This window comes from Echiichthys vipera (genome assembly GCF_963691815.1).
Source record: "Echiichthys vipera genome assembly, chromosome: 5".
Lineage (NCBI taxonomy): Eukaryota > Metazoa > Chordata > Actinopteri > Perciformes > Trachinidae > Echiichthys > Echiichthys vipera.
In genome coordinates, this window is record NC_139830.1 from 624283 (window position 1) to 651443 (window position 27161).

The 27161-nt window shown below is 45.5% G+C and overlaps 2 protein-coding genes across 4 annotated transcripts; both read left to right on the plus strand.

The window, feature by feature from the left end:
• The first annotated feature begins 1737 nt into the window (after positions 1 to 1737).
• eif4h (eukaryotic translation initiation factor 4h) lies at positions 1738 to 13184 on the plus strand. Of its 2 annotated transcripts, none has more exons than XM_083914323.1 (7): positions 1738 to 1839; positions 8800 to 8987; positions 9070 to 9134; positions 10563 to 10659; positions 11376 to 11600; positions 11730 to 11857; positions 13033 to 13184. In XM_083914323.1, the coding sequence occupies exons 1-7, from the start codon at positions 1775 to 1777 to the stop codon at positions 13039 to 13041; spliced, it is 777 nt and encodes a 258-aa protein (XP_083770449.1). In that variant the 5' UTR covers positions 1738 to 1774; the 3' UTR covers positions 13042 to 13184. The 2 variants fall into 2 exon arrangements, with proteins under 2 accessions (XP_083770449.1, XP_083770450.1); XM_083914324.1 differs by having other exon boundaries at positions 11730 to 11845.
• A 3815-nt stretch (positions 13185 to 16999) lies between these two features.
• On the plus strand, positions 17000 to 27070 carry rffl (ring finger and FYVE-like domain containing E3 ubiquitin protein ligase). Of its 2 annotated transcripts, none has more exons than XM_083913406.1 (8): positions 17000 to 17343; positions 19236 to 19413; positions 21322 to 21519; positions 22287 to 22514; positions 22615 to 22819; positions 22911 to 22934; positions 23029 to 23261; positions 24387 to 27070. In XM_083913406.1, the coding sequence occupies exons 2-7, from the start codon at positions 19237 to 19239 to the stop codon at positions 23244 to 23246; spliced, it is 1050 nt and encodes a 349-aa protein (XP_083769532.1). In that variant the 5' UTR covers positions 17000 to 17343; position 19236; the 3' UTR covers positions 23247 to 23261; positions 24387 to 27070. The 2 variants fall into 2 exon arrangements, with proteins under 2 accessions (XP_083769532.1, XP_083769531.1); XM_083913405.1 differs by having other exon boundaries at positions 17002 to 17343; positions 24382 to 27070.
• The last annotated feature ends 91 nt before the right edge of the window (positions 27071 to 27161 follow it).

Below are 27161 nucleotides of genomic sequence, written 5' to 3' on the forward strand. Positions count from 1 at the left end.
CTGAAGCTCGTGGACTGAACGATCCTGAGAACAGAGTCGACAAACACCTTTTTAACAGATTCTATATTTTTTTTATAATAGAACAGAAATATAATTACATATCATCGTTAATCCATGTGAAGGCTGAAAATATGATGCAAATAAACGTAATACAGGAGTCTGTTGTTTGTGTGTTTTTCATCTTCATCATTATTATTATTATTTTACCTTTAAAGTAAAGTTAATTTAGTCTTTTTCTGCTCTTTAATCTTTAATAAAACACGGAGATTCTGATTCTCTTGATCAATAATCATCACTGTTGTTATTTTATTACATTAAAAGATTAAAACTCGTCTCATTTTAATAAAGTTTGACCACAAAGAGACAAAACACGACCTCATCAAAGAGCAAAACTACAGAAAAAGATGCAAAACAACTGAAAAGAAACAAAAATATTAAAAAGAGAATCAAAAAAAAGATGCAAAACCGTTAAAAACAGTTTTTTTCTGCAACAACTATTGAGGTAGAAATCCAGGAGAGATGCTAACAGGACGTGGCTAACAGTGGTTAGCTCGGGGCAGCACGGTGAAGGCATTCAAAGGTCTTTTTTAACCACTAATGCTGCTGAAAATAACAGCAAACCTCTGCAGCAGCATGAGAAGAGTCCCTACACACACACACACACACACACACACACACACACACACACACACACACACACACACACACACACACACACACACACACACACACACACACACACACACACACACACACACACACACACACACACACACACACACACACAAGAAGAGTCCCTACACACACAACAAAGCATCAATGGGCTCCTTCCACTGTAATGGACTTTACTATGAGAGGAGCTGGTGCAGGGGCCAGTAGGTAAGTCTTTAAAACACTTTATTTATTTAAATTTTTAAAGAATTTGCCAAGATATCAAAACGAAAATAACTCTTCAAAAACAAAACACTGAATTCTAATCATTTTTTATAATATATTTATTTTATTTTTTTAAGAGTTATTTAGAATTATTTTATTATTTATCTAAAAATTTACATAAAAACTAAAAACCTCTTCAAAATAAAACATTGAATTCTTATTTTTCATTATATCTATTATAATTTATTATTTTTATTTATTCATTTAAAACTAAAATGACGAGACTAAGGTACAACATTTAATTCTTATTATTTTTTATTTTCTTTTTGTTTTTTAAGAATTATTTAGAATTATTATATTTTTATTATTATTATTATTATGAGCTGAACTGATCTTTTTAGGTTTGTTCTTTTCTTTGTTATTGTTTTTCTGTGATTCGTCCGAATGATTCAAAACGAACATTTACTTTGTTTATGATTAAAAATTAATAATTCCTTTGAACATCAACTTTATTATTTATCGTAATATATTTATCGCTAATTGAACTTAACTATATAATTTATCGTTATGTATTTATCTAAATATATTTATTGTAATACATTTATCGCTAATTGGACATAAACTATATTATTTACCGTAATGTATTTATCGTAATTATTTATCGTAGTGTATTTATCTCTGAGGATCCCATTTCCTTGTTTTATTGTATTTCTTTTCTATTCACAGCTTAATTTATTAAATATAATTATTTTGTGACATGTTGAATAAATATTAATTTAATAGCGGAACAGTAACGCGGTGGTCGGTGCCGGTGTTCCCGGTCAGGCGCGCGGCGGGCAGCTAAACCCGCTCCGTGTGTGACGTGAAGGACCTCCTCCTCCGACACACAGCAGCTGTAATGGCGGACTACGACAACTACGATGAGCGGGACCGGGCCTACGGCAGCTTCGGCGGCGGCAGAGGGTGAGTCTCCGCGCCGCTTCACACACAAACCCCGCCCGGACCGTCGCCGTGTTTCCCCGCTGCTGTCCGCCGCGAGCCTCGGTGCTGGGGCGACCGGGCCCCGGAGCTCGCCCCGCGGAGCGCCTAGTCCTCAGGCCGCTCAGCAGTGAGGGGAGGCCCGGCGCGGCAGCTAGGAAACACCGCGGTCCGGGAGCTAACGGGCTAGCTGTTAGCAGGGAAGCACACGGGCAGATGTGGCGGGGGCCGCACCGCAGCTCTGCGGCACAATAAGGTGAATGTGTGGGGTGTTTGTGACCGTGACCGGCCCCGGGGACTGGCCGAGGGGAGGCCGGGGACAGGGGAGGGAGGCCGGGGACAGGCCCGGGGGGAGGCCGCAGCAGGTGGAGCGGGCGGCGGGGCTGCAGCAGCAGGGAGTCCGCATGGCTGCATCATGTGTCCGCAGCTGCAGCGGCGCACATGCGGCGGCATCGGTCACCAGAGGCGGGGACTGGAGGTGTTAGTGCGGGACAGGAGCTCCACGGGCCCCGCGTCTCTGCGGAGGACGCTTCAGATTTAGGGTTTATTCTGCAGGAGGATCCAAGCTGACACATCCAGAGAGAGTGTGTGTGTGTGTGTGTGTGTGTGTGTGTGTGTGTGTGTGTGTGTGTGTGTGTGTGTGTGTGTGTGTTAAAGACACGTTTCCTCCGCACTGACTATGATGAAATAAATGCATAAAAACATTAAATAATACAGTTCAAAGTCAGTTTATGTGACAATTAAATAAGAAAAACAGTGTAAATGCAAAAGTGCAAACTCACACACTCACTCAATTAAAGTTTATTATCATTATTATTACCTACTAATAATAATAATAATTCTCTGTGTTGATCCTTTAAAGGGTAAATTCAGCAGTTTACAAAAACACGTGTGTAGAAAATAAAGAAAATAAAGAGAATAACGAAAATAAAGTAGAAGAAAAACAATAAACTTTAAGTTTCAGAAGAAGAAGAATTCCTTTTTTAGCGAACGGGGAAATTAAATGTTCACTCTATTATCAGAGCAGTTTGGGGTTTGGTGCCTTGCTCAACAGCACCTCTGCAGTGCCCAGGAGATGAACTGGCACCTCTCCAGCCACCAGTCCACACAGGGACTCGAACCAGCGACCCCCCCCGGACTGAGCTGCTGCCACACATTTAATATTAAAGATAAACAGAAAATAAACAATAAACTCTTCATTAAATACAGAAAATAATCATAAAGTTGTAATATCTTAATGTATTTCTGGTTTATTGAACATAAACTTTATTATTTATCGTCACGTATTTAAAATAAATGAGTCTGTTCACGTGTGACGCTGTTCACTAAACACAGTTAAATCACATTAACCTAAAGGGGGGGGGCAGTGATGTAAGGGAGGGGAAACTCTGATAAACACAATAATAAAGTGTATGAATCAGCGTTTTAACTGTGGTACAAATGTAAACACATCATATTAATGTGAGGTGCAGAGACAGAGAGACAAACTCACAGATCTGTGTCTAAATGTTCTTTATTGACGCTGTTTTTCATATTTCTCTCAGTGCTGTGAACAGATGAGGTCGTTCAGGAGGACGCAGCGCCCTCGTGTGTAATGTTTCAGCAGGAACTTTATTTTGAAATCACTTTTATTCTGAAACTCCACAGTGAAAAGTTTGAGACGTTCCTGAGACACACAACTGAACATGACACAACTGAGTACTGCACAAGTCACTGTTTCTGCCCCGCTAAGCCCCGCCCCCTTAGTTACCGCCGCAGCGTCCAGACGGTTCCTAAAAAGGCTCTCGAACATTTTAGAGCCAACGTGATTTAATAGAAAGGTGACCTCCCACTGTGCCTCCGTCACAGGTTAGAGCGCCCTCCCACTGTGCCTCCGTCACAGGTTAGAGCGCCCTCCCACTGTGCCTCCGTCACAGGTTAGAGCGCCCTCCCACTGTGCCTCCGTCACAGGTTAGAGCGCCCTCCCACTGTGCCTCCGTCACAGGTTAGAGCGCCCTCCCACTGTGCCTCCGTCCCGTGCCCCGTGCTTTAGGGTCCTTGTCCCCCCCTCCAGGCCCGTTTGTACTCACACTACCTGGGCCTCGGAGAATGCTTCTTGCTGCCTATACGTCATCACGCCGTAACACGTCACACGCATTGATGACGTCATGGCGATGCGTCACTAAAGCCCACCTCTCCCAAACGGGCCGTGGACGGCAAGCGTGCCGCTCCTAGACGTGGTACGGTTGCACTCACACTGGTCAAAGGAACCAGACTTTAGCCGTGACACGTGCTGGGGCACGGGACGGAGGCACAGTGGGAGGGCGCCCTCATAAGCCTCATTTACGTCATCCATAAAGGAAACAGCTGAGTCGTGTCAGACTGGAGCAGCACGGACGTGGAGCCGGCTGTGTTCTTTACTTTCTCAGTGTTTCAGCACGCCGTTCTCTCAGGACGCCGTTCTCTCAGGACGCCGTTCTCTCAGGACGCCACCTTTGACCGTTGTCAGCGTTTGAATCCTCAGGAAGAGCCAGAAACAAAGTGTTGCAGGCTCTGCTCATTGTTTCTGGAGTCAGACGCTGCGACCGTCCGAGTCCGGGCCGCTGCTGCTTCACTGCTATTGGTCAGTGAGCGTTGGGGGGCGGGGCCTCAGCTCCAGTCCTCCTGTTTCCAGATGTGTTGTTAGAAGTGAACGCATCGTCCTGCAGCAGCAGTGATGCACAGCAGCACCGTCTGCTCTCGTCTCATGAGAGAATCTAAACACTGCCGCTGTTTGATGCCTGTCAGTGTTTACATTAGGGTGCCCCCCACCTCCTTCTCCGTCTCAAACTTTTCAGAATAAAAGTGATTTCAAAATAAAGTTCCTGCTGAAACATACCACACGAGGGCGCTCCGTCCTCCTGAACGATGAGGACACTTTAACACACGTTTATGCTCCTAGAGGACACTTTAACACACGTTTATGCTCCTAGAGGACACTTTAACACACGTTTATGCTCCTAGAGGACACTTTAACACACGTTTATGCTCCTAGAGGACACTTTAGCACACGTTTATGCTCCTAGAGGACACTTTAGCACACGTTTATGCTCCTAGAGGACACTTTAGCACACGTTTATGCTCCTAGAGGACACTTTAGCACACGTTTATGCTCCTAGAGGACACTTTAACACACGTTTATGCTCCTAGAGGACACTTTAGCACACGTTTAGGCTCCTAGAGGACACTTTAGCACACGTTTATGCTCCTAGAGGACACTTTAGCACACGTTTATGCTCCTAGAGGACACTTTAGCACAAGTTTATGCTCCTAGAGGACACTTTAGCACACGTTTATGCTCCTAGAGGACACTTTAACACACGTTTATGCTCCTAGAGGACACTTTAGCACAAGTTTATGCTCCTAGAGGACACTTTAGCACACGTTTATGCTCCTAGAGGACACTTTAACACATGTTTATGCTCCTAGAGGACACTTTAGCACACATTTATGCTCCTAGAGGACACTTTAGCACACGTTTATGCTCCTAGAGGACACTTTAGCACACGTTTATGCTCCTAGAGGACACTTTAACACACGTTTATGCTCCTAGAGGACACTTTAACACACGTTTATGCTCCTAGAGGACACTTTAGCACACGTTTATGCTCCTAGAGGACACTTTAGCACAAGTTTATGCTCCTAGAGGACACTTTAGCACACGTTTATGCTCCTAGAGGACACTTTAACACACGTTTATGCTCCTAGAGGACACTTTAGCACAAGTTTATGCTCCTAGAGGACACTTTAGCACACGTTTATGCTCCTAGAGGACACTTTAACACATGTTTATGCTCCTAGAGGACACTTTAGCACACATTTATGCTCCTAGAGGACACTTTAGCACACGTTTATGCTCCTAGAGGACACTTTAGCACACGTTTATGCTCCTAGAGGACACTTTAGCACAAGTTTATGCTCCTAGAGGACACTTTAACACACGTTTATGCTCCTAGAGGACACTTTAACACACGTTTATGCTCCTAGAGGACACTTTAACACACGTTTATGCTCCTAGAGGACACTTTAGCACACGTTTATGCTCCTAGAGGACACTTTAACACGTTTATGCTCCTAGAGGACACTTTAACACACGTTTATGCTCCTAGAGGACACTTTAACACACGTTTATGCTCCTAGAGGACACTTTAGCACACGTTTATGCTCCTAAAGGACACTTTAACACACGTTTATGCTCCTAGAGGACACTTTAACACACGTTTATGCTCCTAGAGGACACTTTAGCACACGTTTAGGCTCCTAGAGGACACTTTAGCACACGTTTATGCTCCTAGAGGACACTTTAACACACGTTTATGCTCCTAGAGGACACTTTAACACACGTTTATGCTCCTAGAGGACACTTTAACACATGTTTATGCTCCTAGAGGACACTTTAACACACGTTTATGCTCCTAGAGGACACTTTAACACACGTTTATGCTCCTAGAGGACACTTTAACACACGTTTATGCTCCTAGAGGACACTTTAACACACGTTTATGCTCCTAGAGGACACTTTAACACACGTTTATGCTCCTAGAGGACACTTTAGCACACGTTTATGCTCCTAGAGGACACTTTAACACACGTTTATGCTCCTAGAGGACACTTTAGCACACGTTTATGCTTTTAGAGGACACTTTAACACACGTTTATGCTCCTAGAGGACACTTTAACACACGTTTATGCTCCTAGAGGACACTTTAACACACGTTTATGCTCCTAGAGGACACTATAACACATGTTTATGCTCCTAGAGGACACTTTAACACACGTTTATGCTCCTAGAGGACACTTTAACACACGTTTATGCTCCTAGAGGACACTTTAACACACGTTTATGCTCCTAGAGGACACTTTAACACACGTTTATGCTCCTAGAGGACACTTTAGCACACGTTTATGCTCCTAGAGGACACTTTAACACACGTTTATGCTCCTAGAGGACACTTTAACACACGTTTATGCTCCTAGAGGACACTTTAGCACACGTTTAGGCTCCTAGAGGACACTTTAGCACACGTTTATGCTCCTAGAGGACACTTTAACACACGTTTATGCTCCTAGAGGACACTTTAACACACGTTTATGCTCCTAGAGGACACTTTAACACACGTTTATGCTCCTAGAGGACACTTTAGCACACGTTTATGCTCCTAGAGGACACTTTAACACACGTTTATGCTCCTAGAGGACACTTTAGCACACGTTTATGCTCCTAGAGGACACTTTAGCACACGTTTATGCTCCTAGAGGACACTTTAGCACACGTTTATGCTCCTAGAGGACACTTTAGCACACGTTTAGGTTCCTAGAGGACACTTTAGCACACGTTTATGCTCCTAGAGGACACTTTAGCACACGTTTATGCTCCTAGAGGACACTTTAACACACGTTTATGCTCCTAGAGGACACTTTAGCACACGTTTATGCTCCTAGAGGACACTTTAACACACGTTTATGCTCCTAGAGGACACTTTAACACACGTTTATGCTCCTAGAGGACACTTTAGCACACGTTTATGCTCCTAGAGGACACTTTAATACACGTTTATGCTCCTAGAGGACACTTTAGCACACGTTTATGCTCCTAGAGGACACTTTAGCACACGTTTATGCTCCTAGAGGACACTTTAACACACGTTTATGCTCCTAGAGGACACTTTAGCACACGTTTATGCTCCTAGAGGACACTTTAACACACGTTTATGCTCCTAGAGGACACTTTAGCACACGTTTATGCTCCTACTTTAATACACGTTTATGCTCCTAGAGGACACTTTAGCACACGTTTATGCTCCTAGAGGACACTTTAGCACACGTTTATGCTCCTAGAGGACACTTTAGCACACGTTTATGCTCCTAGAGGACACTTTAGTACACGTTTATGCTCCTAGAGGACACTTTAACACACGTTTATGCTCCTAGAGGACACTTTAACACACGTTTATGCTCCTAGAGGACACTTTAGCACACGTTTATGCTCCTAGAGGACACTTTAACACACGTTTATGCTCCTAGAGGACACTTTAGCACACGTTTATGCTTCTAGAGGACACTTTAACACACGTTTAGGCTCCTAGAGGACACTTTAAAACACGTTTAGGCTCCTAGAGGACACTTTAACACACGTTTATGCTCCTAGAGGACACTTTAACACACGTTTATGCTCCTAGAGGACACTTTAACACACGTTTATGCTCCTAGAGGACACTTTAACACACGTTTAGGCTCCTAGAGGACACTTTAGCACACGTTTATGCTCCTAGAGGACACTTTAACACACATTTATGCTCCTAGAGGACACTATAACACACGTTTATGCTCCTAGAGGACACTTGAACACACGTTTATGCTCCTAGAGGACACTTTAACACACGTTTATGCTCCTAGAGGACACTTTAGCACACGTTTATGCTCCTAGAGGACACTTTAACACACATTTATGCTCCTAGAGGACACTTTAACACACGTTTATGCTCCTAGAGGACACTTTAGCACACGCTTATGCTCCTAGAGGACACTTTAACACACATTTATGCTCCTAGAGGACACTTTAGCACACGTTTATGCTCCTAGAGGACACTTTAACACACGTTTATGCTCCTAGAGGACACTTTAACACACGTTTATGCTCCTAGAGGACACTTTAGCACACGTTTATGCTCCTAGAGGACACTTTAACACACGTTTATTCTCCTAGAGGACACTTTAGCACACGTTTATGCTCCTAGAGGACACTTTAACACACGTTTATGCTCCTAGAGGACACTTTAACACACGTTTATGCTCCTAGAGGACACTTTAACACACGTTTATGCTCCTAGAGGACACTTTAACACACGTTTATGCTCCTAGAGGACACTTTAACACACGTTTATGCTCCTAGAGGACACTTTAATGATAATGGTTGTGTGTCGTCAGGCCCCGTGGAGGCGGCGGCCCCGGAGGCCCCAGGAAGCAGAAGGAGATGCCGACAGAACCTCCGTTCACGGCGTACGTGGGGAACCTGCCCTTCAACACGGTGCAGGGAGACATCGACGTCATCTTCAAAGAGCTCAACATCCGCAGCGTCCGATTGGTCCGAGACAAAGAGACGGACAAGTTCAAAGGTCAGGTCCGTTTAGAGCGGCGTGGACTTCCTGTCTGCCTGTGATCGCCGTGGTAACGCCCTGTGTCTCTGTGTGTCCCCAGGTTTTTGTTACGTGGAGTTCGAAGATGTGGAATCTCTAAAAGAAGCTTTGACGTACGACGGCGCTGTGAGTGTCTCTTCTTCTTCTTCTGTGGTCCCATTAAACGTCTGTTCTTCTTCTCTGCTCTCATTTAACGTCTGTTCTTCTTCTTCTGTGCTCTCATTTAACGTCTGTTCTTCTTCTCTGCTCTCATTTAACGTCTGTTCTTCTTCTTCTGTGCTCTCATTTAACGTCTGTTCTTCTTCTCTGCTCTCATTTAACGTCTGTTCTTCTTCTCTGCTCTCATTTAACGTCTGTTCTTCTTCTTCTCTGCTCTCATTTAACGTCTGTTCTTCTTCTCTGCTCTCATTTAACGTCTGTTCTTCTTCTTCTGTGCTCTCATTTAACGTCTGTTCTTCTTCTGTGGTCCCATTTAACGTCTCTTCTTCTTCTTCTCTGCTCTCATTTAACGTCTGTTCTTCTTCTCTGCTCTCATTTAACGTCTCTTCTTCTTCTGTGGTCCCATTTAACGTCTCTTCTTCTTCTGTGCTCTCATTTAACGTCTGTTCTTCTTCTCTGCTCTCATTTAACGTCTCTTCTTCTTCTCTGCTCTCATTTAACGTCTGTTCTTCTTCTGTGCTCTCATTTAACGTCTGTTCTTCTTCTCTGCTCTCATTTCACGTCTGTTCTTCTTCTCTGCTCTCATTTCACGTCTGTTCTTCTTCTCTGCTCTCATTTAACGTCTGTTCTTCTTCTCTGCTCTCATTTAACGTCTCTTCTTCTTCTCTGCTCTCATTTAACGTCTGTTCTTCTTCTCTGCTCTCATTTAACGTCTGTTCTTCTTCTCTGCTCTCATTTAACGTCTGTTCTTCTCTGCTCTCATTTAACGTCTCTTCTTCTTCTCTGCTCTCATTTAATGTCTGTTCTTCTTCTCTGCTCTCATTTAACGTCTGTTCTTCTTCTCTGCTCTCGTTTAACGTCTGTTCTTCTTCTCTGCTCTCATTTAACGTCTCTTCTTCTTCTCTGCTCTCATTTAACGTCTGTTCTTCTTCTTCTCTGCTCTCATTTAACGTCTGTTCTTCTTCTTCTCTGCTCTCATTTAACGTCTGTTCTTCTTCTCTGCTCTCATTTAACGTCTGTTCTTCTTCTTCTCTGCTCTCATTTAACGTCTGTTCTTCTTCTCTGCTCTCATTTAACGTCTGTTCTTCTTCTCTGCTCTCATTTAACGTCTGTTCTTCTTCTTCTCTGCTCTCATTTAACGTCTGTTCTTCTTCTCTGCTCTCATTTAACGTCTGTTCTTCTTCTCTGCTCTCATTTAACGTCTGTTCTTCTTCTTCTCTGCTCTCATTTAACGTCTGTTCTTCTTCTTCTCTGCTCTCATTTAACGTCTGTTCTTCTTCTTCTCTGCTCTCATTTAACGTCTGTTCTTCTTCTCTGAACTCATTTAACGTCTGTTATTAAATATTAATAATAATAATGATGATGATGATGATGATGATGATGATGATGTGTCAGCTGTTAGATCAGAGGTCACTGAGGGTCGACATCGCTGAGGGCAGGAAACAGGAACGAGGAGGAGGCGGCTTCGGCTTCAGGAAAGACGACGCCAGAGGTGAGAATTCATCCTTTCATCTGTTCATCCATTCATCTGTTCATCCTTTCATCTGTTCATCCTTTCATCTGTTCATCCTTTCATCTGTTCATCCATTCATCTGTTCATCCATTCATCTGTTCATCCATTCATCTGTTCATCCATTCATCCTTTCATCTGTTCATCCTTTCATCCTCTTCATCCTCTTCATCCATTCATCTGTTCATCCATTCATCTGTTCATCCATTCATCTGTTCATCCATTCATCCTTTCATCTGTTCATCCTTTCATCCTCTTCATCCTCTTCATCCATTCATCTGTTCATCCATTCATCTGTTCATCCATTCATCTGTTCATCCATTCATCCTTTCATCTGTTCATCCTTTCATCCTCTTCATCCATTCATCTGTTCATCCATTCATCCTTTCATCCTCTTCATCCATTCATCTGTTCATCCATTCATCCTTTCATCCTCTTCATCCATTCGTCTGTTCATCCATTCATCCTTTCATCCTTTCATCAATAATCCCTTCATCTGTTCATCCTTTCATCCTCTCATCCTCCTCACGCTTCATCTCTTCATCCATTCATCCTTTCATCCATTCATCCTCTCATCTGTTCATCCTTTCATCCTCTTCATCCTTTCATCCATTCGTCTGTTCATCCATTCATCCTTTCATCCTTTCATCAATAATCCCTTCATCCTTCCGTGTCTCTCTCTCTTTGCGCCCGTGCAGGTTTTCGAGGGGACGATGAGTTCGGCTCACGGAGTCGTGGCGGTGGCGGCGGCGGCGGCCCCGGAGGCGTTGGCGGTCGCCCCAGCGACAGAAGGGGGGGACCCGGAGGACCCGTGGGCGGAGGACCCGCGGGCGCAGGCCCCCCAGGAGGAGGAGGAGCGGCTCGCTTCAGAGAGGGAGGACCCCCCCGAGGAGGAGCCACGGACTTCAGGGAACCATCTGACGGTGACTTCCTGTTCCCTTAGATTTTCACAATAAAAGCTCATCTGTTTGAGTTGTTATGTAACTATGTGTGTGTGTGTGTGTGTGTGTGTGTGTGTGTGTGTGTGTGTGTGTGTGTGTGTGTGTGTGTAGAGGAGCGTGCTCAGCGGCCTCGGCTGCAGCTGAAGCCTCGGACCGTCTCTGAGCCGCTCAACCAGGTCGCCAACCCCAACTCTGCCATCTTTGGGGGCGCCAAACCACGAGAGGAGGTAGGAGAGGAGGTGAGGGGGGGGGAGAGGGAGGTGAGGGGGGGGGGTGATCCCCGAGGAGGGGGGGGGGGGATGTCGTGTGTGATGTCATCAGGTCACTTTAAGCTCATTTTGTTTTTTAACCATAAAACGAAGCGTCATCAGCGTAGAAAGTGAATATTTATCTGTTTTTACTGATTTTTCATCTTTGTTCACCAATTTTTACTCATCTTGAGCCAATTTGAGTCGTTTTGATCCATATTTGTTCACATTACATCACTTTTTACTTGTTTTGTGTCAATTTTTTACTCATTTTCTATCCATTTTTAATCGTTCTGCATCATGTTAACCAGAGAACAAAGCAGCAACAGCGTAGTTAGAGAATACAAATCTATTTTTACTCATTTTGTGTTGATTTTAGTCATTTTTAATCTCTTTGTAGTAATTTTGAGCCATATTTAGTCATTTTACATCCATTTGAACTCATTTTGTATGAATTTATTATTAATTTCTATCATTTTTGACTCATTTTCTATCCATTCTTACTCATTCTGCATCATTTTAACCATAAAACAAAGCGTCATCAGCGTAGTTAGTGAAGCCAGAGTTTATTAAAGAGTGTTTTAAAGACTTACCTACTGGCCCCTGTACCAGCTCCTCTCATAGTAAAGTCCATTACAGTGGAAGGAGCCCATTGCTGCTTTGTTGTGTGTGTAGGGACTCTTCTCATGTGTGTGTGTGTGTGTGTGTGTGTGTGTGTGTGTGTGTGTGTGTGTGTGTGTGTGTGTGTGTGTGTGTGTGTGTGTGTGTGTGTGTGTGTGTGTGTGTGTGTGTGTGTGTGTGTGTGTGTGTGTGTGTGTGTGTGTGTGTGTGTGTGTGTGTGTGTGTGTGTGTGTGTGTGTGTGTGTGTGTGTGTGTGTGTGTGTGTGTGTGTGTGTGTGTGTGTGTGTGTGTGTGTGTGTGTAGGGACTCTTCTCATGCTGCTGCAGAGGTTTGCTGTTATTTTCAGCAGCATTAGTGGTTAAAAAAGACCTTTGAATGCCTTCACCGTGCTGCCCCGAGCTAACCACTGTTAGCCACGTCCGGCTGTTAGCATCTCTCCTGATTTCTACCTGAATAGAAACTGTCTCCATGGTTACTGAGGACGAACTGTAAATGTTGACTCCATCCTTTCTCTCCCCCCCCCCCCCCCCCCTCTGTCTCTGCAGCAGCCCTGAGTCGTCGGCGGCGGTGGCGTCCTCGGGCAGCGGCGGCGCCCTGTGGCGTGGCGGCGTGGAGGCTGTGCTGTCTTTCCTGTTTGCGTGTGCGTCTCTGTAGAAGCCAATAAAGTTTTGTAAAAACTCCTGAATGAGCTGCAAAGGTGGGGGGGGGGGGGGGGGGGGGGGTCAGAGGGGGTGGGGGGGGTCTGCGCTGCTCCAGAACGTTTGTGTCAAATAAAGTTTTTGTTTGTTTGTTTGTTTGTTTTCCGGACGTTTGCTTCACTGTGCTCAAGAATAACTGCAGCTGTTTGACTTCTCTGGTTTCCCACTGTTTACGGCAATAAACAACATCAACAACAACAACAACAACTGTGTGTGTGTGTGTGTGTTTACGGCAATAAACAACATCAACAACAACAACAACTGTGTGTGTGTGTTTACGGCAATAAACAACAACAACAACAACAGCTGTGTGTGTGTGTGTGTGTGTTTACGGCAATAAACAACATCAACAACAACAACAACTGTGTGTGTGTGTGTGTGTTTACGGCAATAAACAACATCAACAACAACTGTGTGTGTGTGTTTACGGCAATAAACAACAACAACAACAACTGTGTGTGTGTGTTTACGGCAATAAACAACATCAACAACAACAACAACTGTGTGTGTGTGTGTGTTTACGGCAATAAACAACATCAACAACAACAACAACAACTGTGTGTGTGTGTTTACGGCAATAAACAACATCAACAACAACAACAGCTGTGTGTGTGTGTGTGTGTTTACGGCAATAAACAACATCAACAACAACAACTGTGTGTGTGTGTGTGTGTTTACGGCAATAAACAACATCAACAACAACAGCTGTGTGTGTGTGTGTGTGTTTACGGCAATAAACAACAACAACAACAACTGTGTGTGTGTGTGTTTACGGCAATAAACAACATCAACAACAACAACAACAGCTGTGTGTGTGTGTGTTTACGGCAATAAACAACAACAACAGCTGTGTGTGTGTGTGTTTACGGCAATAAACAACATCAACAACAACAACAACAGCTGTGTGTGTGTGTGTTTACGGCAATAAACAACAACAACAACAACTGTGTGTGTGTGTGTTTACGGCAATAAACAACATCAACAACAACAACTGTGTGTGTGTGTGTGTTTACGGCAATAAACAACAACAACAACAACAACAGCTGTGTGTGTGTGTGTTTACGGCAATAAACAACATCAACAACAACAACAACAGCTGTGTGTGTGTGTGTTTACGGCAATAAACAACAACAACAACTGTGTGTGTGTGTTTACGGCAATAAACAACATCAACAACAACAACAACTGTGTGTGTGTGTGTGTTTACGGCAATAAACAACAACAACAACAACTGTGTGTGTGTGTGTTTACGGCAATAAACAACATCAACAACAACAACTGTGTGTGTGTGTGTGTTTACGGCAATAAACAACAACAACAACAACAACAGCTGTGTGTGTGTGTGTTTACGGCAATAAACAACATCAACAACAACAACAACAGCTGTGTGTGTGTGTGTTTACGGCAATAAACAACAACAACAACTGTGTGTGTGTGTTTACGGCAATAAACAACATCAACAACAACAACAACTGTGTGTGTGTGTGTGTTTACGGCAATAAACAACAACAACAACAACAACTGTGTGTGTGTGTTTACGGCAATAAACAACAACAACAACTGTGTGTGTGTGTGTTTACGGCAATCAACAACAACAACAACTGTGTGTGTGTGTTTACGGCAATAAACAACATCAACAACAACAACAGCTGTGTGTGTGTGTGTGTGTGTTTACGGCAATAAACAACATCAACAACAACAACTGTGTGTGTGTGTTTACGGCAATAAACAACAACAACTGTGTGTGTGTGTGTGTGTTTACGGCAATAAACAACAACAACAGGTAGGTGTGTGTGTGTGTTTACGGCAATAAACAACAACAACAGCTGTGTGTGTGTGTTTACGGCAATAAACAACATCAACAACAACAACTGTGTGTGTGTGTTTACGGCAATAAACAACATCAACAACAACAACAACAGGTGTGTGTGTGTGTGTTTACGGCAATAAACAACATCAACAACAACAACTGTGTGTGTGTGTGTTTACGGCAATAAACAACATCAACAACAACAACAACTGTGTGTGTGTGTTTACGGCAATAAACAACAACAACAACTGTGTGTGTGTGTGTGTGTTTACGGCAATAAACCACAACAACAGGTAGGTGTGTGTGTGTGTTTACGGCAATAAACAACAACAACAACAACAGCTGTGTGTGTGTGTTTACGGCAATAAACAACAACAACTGTTTGTGTTTACGGCAATAAACAACATCAACAACAACAACAGGTGTGTGTGTGTGTTTACGGCAATAAACAACATCAACAACAACAACTGTGTGTGTGTGTGTGTTTACGGCAATAAACAACATCAACAACAACAAGTGTGTGTGTGTGTTTACGGCAATAAACAACATCAAAAACAACAACAGGTGTGTGTGTGTGTTTACGGCAATAAACAACATCAACAACAACAACTGTGTGTGTGTGTGTGTGTTTACGGCAATAAACAACATCAACAACAACAGCTGTGTGTGTGTGTGTGTGTGTGTGTTTACGGCAATAAACAACAACAACAACAACTCTGTGTGTGTGTGTTTACGGCAATAAACAACATCAACAACAACAACAGGTGTGTGTGTGTGTGTGTTTACGGCAATAAACAACAACAACAACAGCTGTGTGTGTGTGTTTACGGCAATAAACAACAACAACAACAACTGTGTGTGTGTGTTTACGGCAATAAACAACATCAACAACAACAACTGTGTGTGTGTGTGTGTGTTTACGGCAATAAACAACAACAACAACAACAACTCTGTGTGTGTGTGTTTACGGCAATAAACAACAACAACAACTCTGTGTGTGTGTGTTTACGGCAATAAACAACATCAACAACAACAACAACAGCTGTGTGTGTGTGTGTTTACGGCAATAAACAACAACAACAACAACTGTGTGTGTGTGTTTACGGCAATAAACAACATCAACAACAACAACAGGTGTGTGTGTGTGTGTTTACGGCAATAAACAACAACAACAACAACTCTGTGTGTGTGTGTTTACGGCAATAAACAACATCAACAACAACAACAGGTGTGTGTGTGTGTGTTTACGGCAATAAACAACAACAACAACAACAACTCTGTGTGTGTGTGTTTACGGCAATAAACAACATCAACAACAACAACAGGTGTGTGTGTCTCAGGTGTGTGTGTGTGTGTGTGTGTGTGTCAGGTGTGTGTGTGTGTGTGTGTGTCAGGTGTGTGTGTGTGTGTGTCAGGTGTGTGTGTGTGTGTGTGTGTGTGTCTGTGTGTGTGTGTGTGTCAGGTGTGTGTGTGTGTGTGTGTGTGTGTGTGTCAGGTGTGTGTGTGTGTCAGGTGTGTGTGTATGTCAGGTGTGTGTGTGTGTGTGTGTGTGTCTCAGGTGTGTGTGTGTGCGTTTAACCTGACGTCACTTTTGTCTCAAAGTTTCATTAAATAATAATAAATAAATAAAATAGTTTATATATATTTAAAAATGTGTGTGTGTGTGTGTGTGTTGGAGTGAGTGTGTGTGTGTGTGTGTGTTCTGTTCCTGGTTCCTGTATGTGTGTGTGTGTGTGTGTTAGAGTGTGTGTGTGTGTTTGTGTTCTCTTCCTGGTTCCTGTATGTGTGTGTATGTGTGTGTGTGTTGGAGTGTGTGTGTGTGTGTGTGTGTGTGTGTGTGTGTGTGTGTGTTCTCTTCCTGGTTCCTGTATGTGTGTGTGTGTGAGTGTGTGTGTGTGTGTGTGTTCTCTTCCTGGTTCCTGTATGTGTGTGTGTTGGAGTGAGTGTGTGTTAGAGTGTGTGTGTGTGTGTGTTCTCTTCCTGGTTCCTGTATGAGTGTGTGTGTTTGTGTGTGTTGGAGTGTGTGTGTGTTCTCTTCCTGGTTCCTGTATGAGTGTGTGTGTGTGTGTGTGTGTTAGAGTGTGTGTGTGTGTGTTCTCTTCCTGGTTCCTGTATGAGTGTGTGTGTGTGAGAGAGAGTTGTGTGTTGTTGTTGTTGTTGTTGTTGTTGACACGTTGCCCCCTCACGTGTCCACAGCAGCAGCGGCTCTGACCTTTGACCTCTGACCTTCACTGACCGGTGAACGGGACCCGCCGGGCTCGGTTAGCAGTTAGCCGTTAGCTGCGGAGTTAGCTGCTGAGTTAGCTCCGTGCTAGCTCCGTGCTAACCGCAGCAGCCCCCAGTGACAGGTAAGAAGCTAATGTGCCGTTAATCCCGCGGGTTAACTTTGACTCAGGACCGTGACCCGGGTTAGTTTGACCCGCTTTAACCGTCCTCTCCTCTTCTGCTCGGTTTTACTTTCATTAGTTACTTTATTTAAACTTCACTAACTAGCCTCAGGTTAGCCGTTAGCTGTTAGCCGTTAGCCGTTAGCTTAAGGTGCTTTCCAGCCCGCACTCGCCGGACTCCGTTCACTAAACTCTGGATTTAAGGAAACTTGACTCCCCTGTGAACAGAAAACCACCTTTAAATCATCTGTTTATGGTTTTTATTCATTATATAGACACATTCTTTCATTCGGCTAACAAACACACACACAACTGTATTTATATTAGTTAATATAAAGTAAAAAAGTTTTCTTTCCTATGATAAACAAACACTTCTAACTCTGCTGGTTTAATAAATAAGAGCTGTAATCTGTCAAACATGACGCCGAATTCATCAGAACAACTTTATACTTTAATAAAAGTCTGTTTTTATAATTAAATTTACATTAAAATATGAGAAAATTAGACATTAACACAAAAACGACGCTTTTTACTATGAAGTCTGGTTCGATACTTTACAGACACTTCCCCAATGTTTTACAAATATTTTATAAAATGTCTCTTTTAATTTTGTTATTTTTAGGATATTTTATTCATACTTTTAGGATATTTAAAAATATTTCTGGATATTTTTTTGTTTAATATTTGTTATATTTTGTGGATGTTTTATTTAAAATGCTTTTGTTATATTTTTAGGCTATTCTGTTCACATGATCTGTTGTATGCATATATAAATATATATATATATTAATTATATATAATATGAAACATGACGCCGAATTCATCAGAACATCTTAATAGTTTAATAAAAGTCTGTTTTATTATTAAATTTACTTTAAAATCTGAGAAAATTACACACAAACACAAAAACAACGCTTTTTACTGTGAAGTCTGGCTGCAGCCGCCTGAGCTCAAACCAGAGTGGAGGCAGAGTGTGTTTTTATTTTTATTTATTTATTTAATTTATTTATTTATTTATTTATTTAATTTATTTATTTATTTATTTATTTATTTGTAGGGAGGGTTTTTAATGGTGCTGATGACGTCATAGTGTCAGATACAGTGAAATAAGATCAAACAGGTAAAGTGTCACAGCAGCTCTTTACTGTGGTGCACAAGACCTCATTAACACTGTGTGTGTGTGTGTGTGTGTGTGTGTGTGTGTGTGTGTGTGTGTGTGTGTGTGTGTGTGTGTGTGTGTGTGTGTGTGTGTGTGTGTGTGTGTGTGTGTGTGTGTGTGTGTGTGTGTGTGTGTGTGTGTCTGTGTGTGTGTGTGTGTGTGTGTGTGTGTGTGTGTCTGTCTGTCTGTGTGTGTCTGTGTGTGTGTGTGTGTGTGTGTGTGTGTGTGTGTGTCTCTGTGTGTGTCTCTGTGTGTGTGTGTGTCTGTCTGTGTGTGTATCTGTGTGTGTGTGTGTGTGTGTGTATCTCTGTGTGTGTGTGTGTGTGTGTGTGTGTGTCTGTGTGTGTATCTCTCTGTGTGTGTGTGTGTGTGTGTGTATCTGTTATGTGTGTGTGTGTGTGTGTGTCTGTCTCTGTGTGTGTGTGTGTGTGTGTGTGTGTGTGTCTCTGTGTGTGTGTGTGTGTGTGTGTGTGTGTGTGTCTCTCTCTCTGTGTGTGTGTGTGTGTGTGTGTCTCTCTGTGTGTGTGTGTGTGTGTGTGTGTGTGTGTGTGTGTGTGTGTGTGTGTGTGTGTGTGTGTGTGTGTGTGTGTGTGTGTGTGTGTGTGTGTGTGTGTGTGTGTGTGTGTGTGTGTGTGTGTGTGTGTGTGTGTGTGTGTGTGTGTGTGTGTGTGTGTGTGTGTGTGTGTGTGTGCAGCATGTTTGCCTCCTGCTGTAACTGGTTGTGTGTGGACTCTGGTGAAGTGGATCAGTCTGCAGCAGAGAGGCGTCATCAGTCCTACACCAACTCAGGCTACAGCAGCCAGCCGTCCCCCCCCCAACCCGAGCACACCTGCAAGGCCTGCGGGGGGCGCCTGGACACGCCCGCCAAGAAGGTACCACGCCACTTAAAGCTGCTTCGCTCTGATGTCCACTTAAAGCTGCATTCTCTCTAATGTCCAGCAGGAGGAGACTCCACTTAAAGCTGCATTCTCTCTAATGTCCAGCAGGAGGAGACTCCACTTAAAGCTGCATTCTCTCTAATGTCCAGCAGGAGGAGACTCCACTTAAAGCTGCATTCTCTCTAATGTCCAGCAGGAGGAGACTCCACTTAAAGCTGCATTCTCTCTAATGTCCAGCAGGAGGAGACTCCACTTAAAGCTGCATTCTCTCTAATGTCCAGCAGGAGGAGACTCACTTAAAGCTGCATTCTCTCTAATGTCCAGCAGGAGGAGACTCCACTTAAAGCTGCATTCTCTCTAATGTCCAGCAGGAGGAGACTCCACTTAAAGCTGCATTCTCTCTAATGTCCAGCAGGAGGAGACTCCACTTAAAGCTGCATTCTCTCTAATGTCCAGCAGGAGGAGACTCACTTAAAGCTGCATTCTCTCTAATGTCCAGCAGGAGGAGACTCCACTTAAAGCTGCATTCTCTCTAATGTCCAGCAGGAGGAGACTCCACTTAAAGCTGCATTCTCTCTAATGTCCAGCAGGAGGAGACTCCACTTAAAGCTGCATTCTCTCTAATGTCCAGCAGGAGGAGACTCCACTTAAAGCTGCATTCTCTCTAATGTCCAGCAGGAGGAGACTCCACTTAAAGCTGCATTCTCTCTAATGTCCAGCAGGAGGAGACTCCACTTAAAGCTGCATTCTCTCTAATGTCCAGCAGGAGGAGACTCCACTCAAAGCTGCATTCTCTCTAATGTCCAGCAGGAGGAGACTCCACTTAAAACTGCATTCTCTCTAATGTCCAGCAGGAGGAGACTCCACTTAAAGCTGCATTCTCTCTAATGTCCAGCAGGAGGAGACTCCACTTAAAGCTGCATTCTCTCTAATGTCCAGCAGGAGGAGACTCACTTAAAGCTGCATTCTCTCTAATGTCCAGCAGGAGGAGACTCCACTTAAAGCTGCATTCTCTCTAATGTCCAGCAGGAGGAGACTCCACTTAAAGCTGCATTCTCTCTAATGTCCAGCAGGAGGAGACTCCACTTAAAGCTGCATTCTCTCTAATGTCCAGCAGGAGGAGACTCCACTTAAAGCTGCATTCTCTCTAATGTCCAGCAGGAGGAGACTCCACTTAAAGCTGCATTCTCTCTAATGTCCAGCAGGGGGAGACTCCACTTAAAGCTGCATTCTCTCTAATGTCCAGCAGGAGGAGACTCCACTTAAAGCTGCATTCTCTCTAATGTCCAGCAGGAGGAGACTCCACTTAAAGCTGCATTCTCTCTAATGTCCAGCAGGAGGAGACTCACTTAAAGCTGCATTCTCTCTAATGTCCAGCAGGAGGAGAATCCACTTAAAGCTGCATTCTCTCTAATGTCCAGCAGGAGGAGACTCCACTTAAAGCTGCATTCTCTCTAATGTCCAGCAGGAGGAGACTCCACTTAAAGCTGCATTCTCTCTAATGTCCAGCAGGAGGAGACTCCACTTAAAACTGCATTCTCTCTAATGTCCAGCAGGAGGAGACTCCACTTAAAGCTGCATTCTCTCTAATGTCCAGCAGGAGGAGACTCCACTTAAAGCTGCATTCTCTCTAATGTCCAGCAGGAGGAGACTCCACTTAAAGCTGCATTCTCTCTAATGTCCAGCAGGAGGAGACTCCACTTAAAGCTGCATTCTCTCTAATGTCCAGCAGGAGGAGACTCCACTTAAAACTGCATTCTCTCTAATGTCCAGCAGGAGGAGACTCCACTTAAAGCTGCATTCTCTCTAATGTCCAGCAGGAGGAGACTCCACTTAAAGCTGCATTCTCTCTAATGTCCACACCGGGACTAATGTCTGTCTCTCTGTCTGTGTGTCCGTCAGCACGTGTGCGTGGACTGTAAGAAGGACTACTGCAGCCGCTGCTCCGCCCAGCTGGAGCCCCGCCCCCGCCTCTGTCACACCTGTCAGCGTTTCTACGGTAACCTGCTGGAGCGGGCGGAGCTGATGAAGCTGAAGGTGAAGGAGCTCCGGGACTACCTGCACCTGCACGAGGTCGCCACCCACCTGTGCCGAGAGAAGGTCAGTGTTGTCTTACACTGGAAAAAACGTGTGTTAAAGTGTCCTCTAGGAGCATAAACGTGTGTTAAAGTGTCCTCTAGGAGCATAAACGTGTGTTAAAGTGTCCTCTAGGAGCATAAACGTGTGTTAAAGTGTCCTCTAGGAGCATAAACGTGTGTTAAAGTGTCCTCTAGGAGCATAAACGTGTGCTAAAGTGTCCTAGGAGCATAAACGTGTGTTAAAGTGTCCTCTAGGAGCATAAACGTGTGTTAAAGTGTCCTCTAGGAGCATAAACGTGTGTTAAAGTGTCCTCTAGGAGCATAAACGTGTGTTAAAGTGTCCTCTAGGAGCATAAACTTGTGCTAAAGTGTCCTCTAGGAGCATAAACGTGTGCTAAAGTGTCCTCTAGGAGCATAAACGTGTGTTAAAGTGTCCTCTAGGAGCATAAACATGTGTTAAAGTGTCCTCTAGGAGCATAAACATGTGCTAAAGTGTCCTCTAGGAGCATAAACCTGTGTTAAAGTGTCCTCTAGGAGCATAAACGTGTGTTAAAGTGTCCTCTAGGAGCATAAACATGTGTTAAAGTGTCCTCTAGGAGCATAAACGTGTGCTAAAGTGTCCTCTAGGAGCATAAACGTGTGTTAAAGTGTCCTCTAGGAGCATAAACGTGTGTTAAAGTGTCCTCTAGGAGCATAAACGTGTGCTAAAGTGTCCTCTAGGAGTCTAAATGTGTGCTAAAGCTCTGGTCCTGACCCCCCCGTTGACCCGTCCCTGTTTGTGTTCTTCAGGAGGAGCTGGTGGAGCTGGTCCTGGGTCAGCAGTCTTCACCGTCCAGTGACTCCGCCCCCGAGGCCCTGACCCCTGACCCCCCCTCTGTGACACCTGACCCCCCTGACCTGACGCCTCACACCCCCAGCACGACCCCGGACCCCCCCGCTGCAGAGCCTGAAGCCACGCCCCCGCCCACAGAGACCGCCCCCGCCCCCCCCGAGCCCGATGTTCAGGACGAAGACCAGGTAAGAACCAGAACCAGGTCCTGGAGAAAACCTGGGATTTCTCCTGTGAACGTGTTTGACTGTGGATTCTTCTTCTTCTTCCCGTCTGGTTCCGGTTCAGACCTGGGACCCGGAGGAGGCGCCGGTCTCGGGTCGCAGGGCGTCGCTGTCCGACCTGAGCTGCCTGGACGACATCGAGGCGCTGAGCGTCCGACAGCTGAAGGAAATCCTCGCCAGGAACTTCGTGGACTACAAAGGCTGCTGCGAGAAGTGGGAGCTGATGGAGCGAGTGAGCCGGCTCTACCAGGACCAGCAGAACCTCCTGGGTCAGTACCAGGAACCACTTCAGGACCCTTCAGGACCGTCCGGTCTGATCTGAAGTCAAAGCACTGATGTTGTTTCCTGTTTGTCTTTCAGCTGCGAACGCTGCGAACGCTTCAGGTGAGTGTGACGCCACAGAGGAGCTGCGTCACATCCTCCTCCGGGGTCTTTGTCTGCACTCTAAGGACCCGTACGTGTCTGTGTGTCCCTGCAGAGTCGGGTGGTGTTGGCGGCGGCGGTGTTGGCGGTGTCGCCGGTGTCCCTGCAGGCGTGGAGGAGAACCTCTGTAAGATCTGCATGGACTCTCCCATCGACTGCGTCCTGCTGGAGTGTGGACACATGATCACCTGCACCAAGTGCGGCAAGAGGATGAGCGAGTGTCCCATCTGCCGCCAGTACGTCGTCCGAGCCGTCCACGTCTTCCGGTCCTGAGCGCACCGCACCCAGGTAACACCGCACCCAGGTAACACCGCACCCAGGTAACACCACACCCAGGTAACACCACACCCAGGTAACACCACACCCAGGTAACACCACACCCAGGTAACACCTCACCCAGGTAACACCACACCCAGGTAACACCACACCCAGGTAACACCGCACCCAGGTAACACCACACCCAGGTAACACCACACCCAGGTAACACCACACCCAGGTAACACCACACCCAGGTAACACCACACCCAGGTAACACCGCACCCAGGTAACACCGCACCCAGGTAACACCACACCCAGGTAACACCACACCCAGGTAACACCGCACTCCTTCTCCAGGACTTGTGTGAACTCCTCCCACACCCGCTGCTTTGCCTCTGACCCAGCAGAGGCTGCAGCCCTTCAGACCTGTGGGGACCTCAGAACCACCTCCGGAGTCTTCTGGGAGACCAGATCCTGAAGGCCTCCTTCTTCAGGGGGACCCCTGACCCCCGGGGTCCACCACGGTGCTCCAGGGTCCCCGCCCCTTGAGGCACCTGAGACCTTGAGGCCACAAGTGCATCTGCACCAACAACAGTCAGAGTCCCCCCCCACCACCCGCAGGCGTAAGGAGGCCACCCTCTGGTCCACCGGGGTCAACTCCAACACCGCGGCGCTCAGCCGGGGGTTTGAGAGTCTCCCCACACCCGCCCGGCCCCTCACACCCTGGGCCCCTCCAGAGAAGACCAGGGTCCAGCCCCTATCCAGGAGCACGGGTCCAGATCCAGACTGTGTGTGGAGGTGAGCCCCCCCAGATCTAACTGGGAGCTCCACCTCCCTCACAAGCTCCGGCTCCTTCCCCCACAGAGAGGAGACGCTCCACGTCCCCAGAGCCTCTGCTGCCCGGGTCTGGACCCTCCAGGCCCCTCACCTCACTGCCCCCCGTGCAGCAGCACCCCGACCCCAGAGGCTCCTCCTTTTTGTGTGAAAAACGGGCGTTTCTGTTTTATTTGTTGATAAAATAAACATGAAGTTCTAGTTTGACTTTCAGCTGAGCTGCCAAAGTTTACCGAATCTTCTTCTTCTTCTTCTTCTTCTTCTTCTTCTTCTTCTTCTTCTTCTTCTTCTTCTTCTTCTTCCTCTCCTTCTGCAGGACAGACCGTCTCCAAAGCAACACGTCGTGGTGAAGGGACCTCCTGCAGCGCTGGTTGAATCCTGTCCGCTCTATTTTTCTAGTGTAAATAAGATGAAGAATGTTAGAAGTGCCCTTACGTGAGCGTCGCCTGCAGAGCTCTTAACCTCATCGACCAAGAACCGCCTGTGCCTTCAGCCGCTCGCCACACGTCCGTCTGTCCCGGAAACACCCAAGAAACCCACCAAAGAGACGCCTCCGACAGGTGAGGAGGGTCCGGTCTGAGTCGCCACGCCGCCTTTAGCTTCCTGCGTGAGCAGCTCAGCCTCACCTCGCTGTTAGAACCCAGAGACAGGACGTCAACACGTTCCTTCCACTGCCTTCAGATCCGATCACCAGCGTCACGTGCACTAAGCCCCGCCCCCTGAGCCCCGCCCCCAGACTCAGGCGATTGGTGCTCCACCTGTCAATCACACCTCTTTACCTTCAGACGCGCAGGTGAACGTCGTCTGACAGATCTGAACGCTGCTGTTTCCCTTCAGATCCTCGGATCAACGTGACGACGTAAAGTTCTTTAACGCACGTGTTTGAGATTTCACGTCTTCCTCGAGGAGTTTTCCTGGAAAAGAGACGACGTTTAAGTTTAACTCCTCCTCCAGGGTCTTTGTCTGCACTTTAATCCTCAGTAACCATGGAGACAGTTTTTATTAAGGTATAAATCCAGGAGAGATGCTAACAGCCGGACGTGGCTAACAGTGGTTAGCTCGGGGCAGCACGCTGAAGGCATTCAAAGGTCTTTTTTAACCACTAATGCTGCTGAAAATAACAGCAAACCTCTGCAGCAGCATGAGAAGAGTCCCTACACACACAACAAAGCGTCATCAGCGTAGTTAGTGAAGCCAGAGTTTATTAAAGAGTGTTTTAAAGACTTACCTACTGGCCCCTGTACCAGCTCCTCTCATAGTAAAGTCCATTACAGTGGAAGGAGCCCGTTGCTGCTTTGTTGTGTGTGTAGGGACTCTTCTCATGCTGCTGCAGAGGTTTGCTGTTATTTTCAGCAGCATTAGTGGTTAAAAAAGACCTTTGAATGCCTTCACCGTGCTGCCCCGAGCTAACCGCTGTTAGCCACGTCCGGCTGTTAGCATCTCTCCTGGATTTCTACCTTAATAAAAACTGTCTCCATGGTTACTGATGGTTAAAGTGCAGTCAAAGACCCTGGAGGAGGAGTTTACACTTTAACACTTTAAGTTAAATCCAAATGTTTGTCTTTGTCGGAGGCGACGCCGTCAAAGATCTAAGAGCTGAAGATGTTTCAGTTGTTTCTGTTCGTCCTGACGACGTTTGAGCATCAGAACAGTCTGATTTCTGTCCGTCGATTATTTGACTTTTCGTGTCTAATTTGGGACCAAACTCTTTCCTGGACATCTCCTCGAACACTTAACGAAACCACAGACACGTGTGATGAAGTGTTTTTATGATTCATGTGAGAAAAAAGGGCAAAAACCTGCAAAACCACGGCTTCACACACGTCTTCCTCCTGTAAACCCAGGCTTTAATATATGGTGACATGTTAGAGACTGTTATTCAGTCACCAGTGACCAAACAGCCCCACACACATGTGTCTACTCAATGCTAAGCTAGGCTAGCAGTTCCCCACTGCCTCCAGTCTGTGTGCTAACACAAGCTAACATGGACCCAGAGACGCAGCTTCCTGTGAGGTCATTTCCTCTTCATTTCTCTTAGAATTTGTGGATTTTAGGGATTTTTTTTAATATAATTTAGTTAAAGTGCAGCTTAGGGAAGTCTCCAGACGAAGCGTGACTTTATTATTAAAGTCATTAAAGTCCAGCACGCACGTGGAGAAGCTTTGAAGCGGTTTGTCCAAAGTTTCCTGGAAATAACTCAAATAATTGTTGTTGTTGAGGAAACAGAAAAAAGCACTTAAGTTAAGTTGCAGAACGTGTAACGGACCGATCACAGGACTGGAAACGACCGAACACAGAGATTTACTCAATACTGGATCGATTCCTTTAGGTTTAGTAGAACGACCGAGGCCCCAGGACGCTTCCCTGAGGGACTCCACGAGACGATGACTCATCTTTACCAGCAGACGTTCAGTCAAAGACGTTCGACTTTGCTTTGGAGTTTGTGTCGTGTTGTAACTCTGATTGCACTAAACGTTTAAACTCCTTCTTCTTCTGCGTTGATTTTGTTTTTATGTTCGAAGAAGAGGAACTTTTTATCTGGAGACTTTTGTTTTTCTCGTGTTTTTGTTCTCGTTGAATCTTTACGGTTGATTTTTGTTGTTGTGAATATTTTAGATTTTCTGTGTTTGTGAACGGATGATTGGGAGAAATCGTCGCCTCTTCAGCTTTTACTGCACTTTGACTCTGCTCCTAGAATAAACGGTGAACAGCGTCGTAATCGCAGCACTGAGAGAGTTTTACATGAACAAACTGAGGGTCTGTTAGCATCGTTAGCTTCTCAGTCAGTGCGTTCTCCTGGTTCCTGCTCCGTGTGTGAACACAGACGTGCGTTCTCCTGGTTCCTGCTCCGTGTGTGAACACAGACGTGTGTTCTCCTGGTTCCTGCTCCGTGTGTGAACACAGACGTGCGTTCTCCTGGTTCCTGCTCCGTGTGTGAACACAGACGTGCGTTCTCCTGGTTCCTGCTCCGTGTGTGAACACAGACGTGTGTTCTCCTGGTTCCTGCTCCGTGTGTGAACACAGACGTGTGTTCTCCTGGTTCCTGCTCCGTGTGTGAACACAGACGTGTGTTCTCCTGGTTCCTGCTCCGTGTGT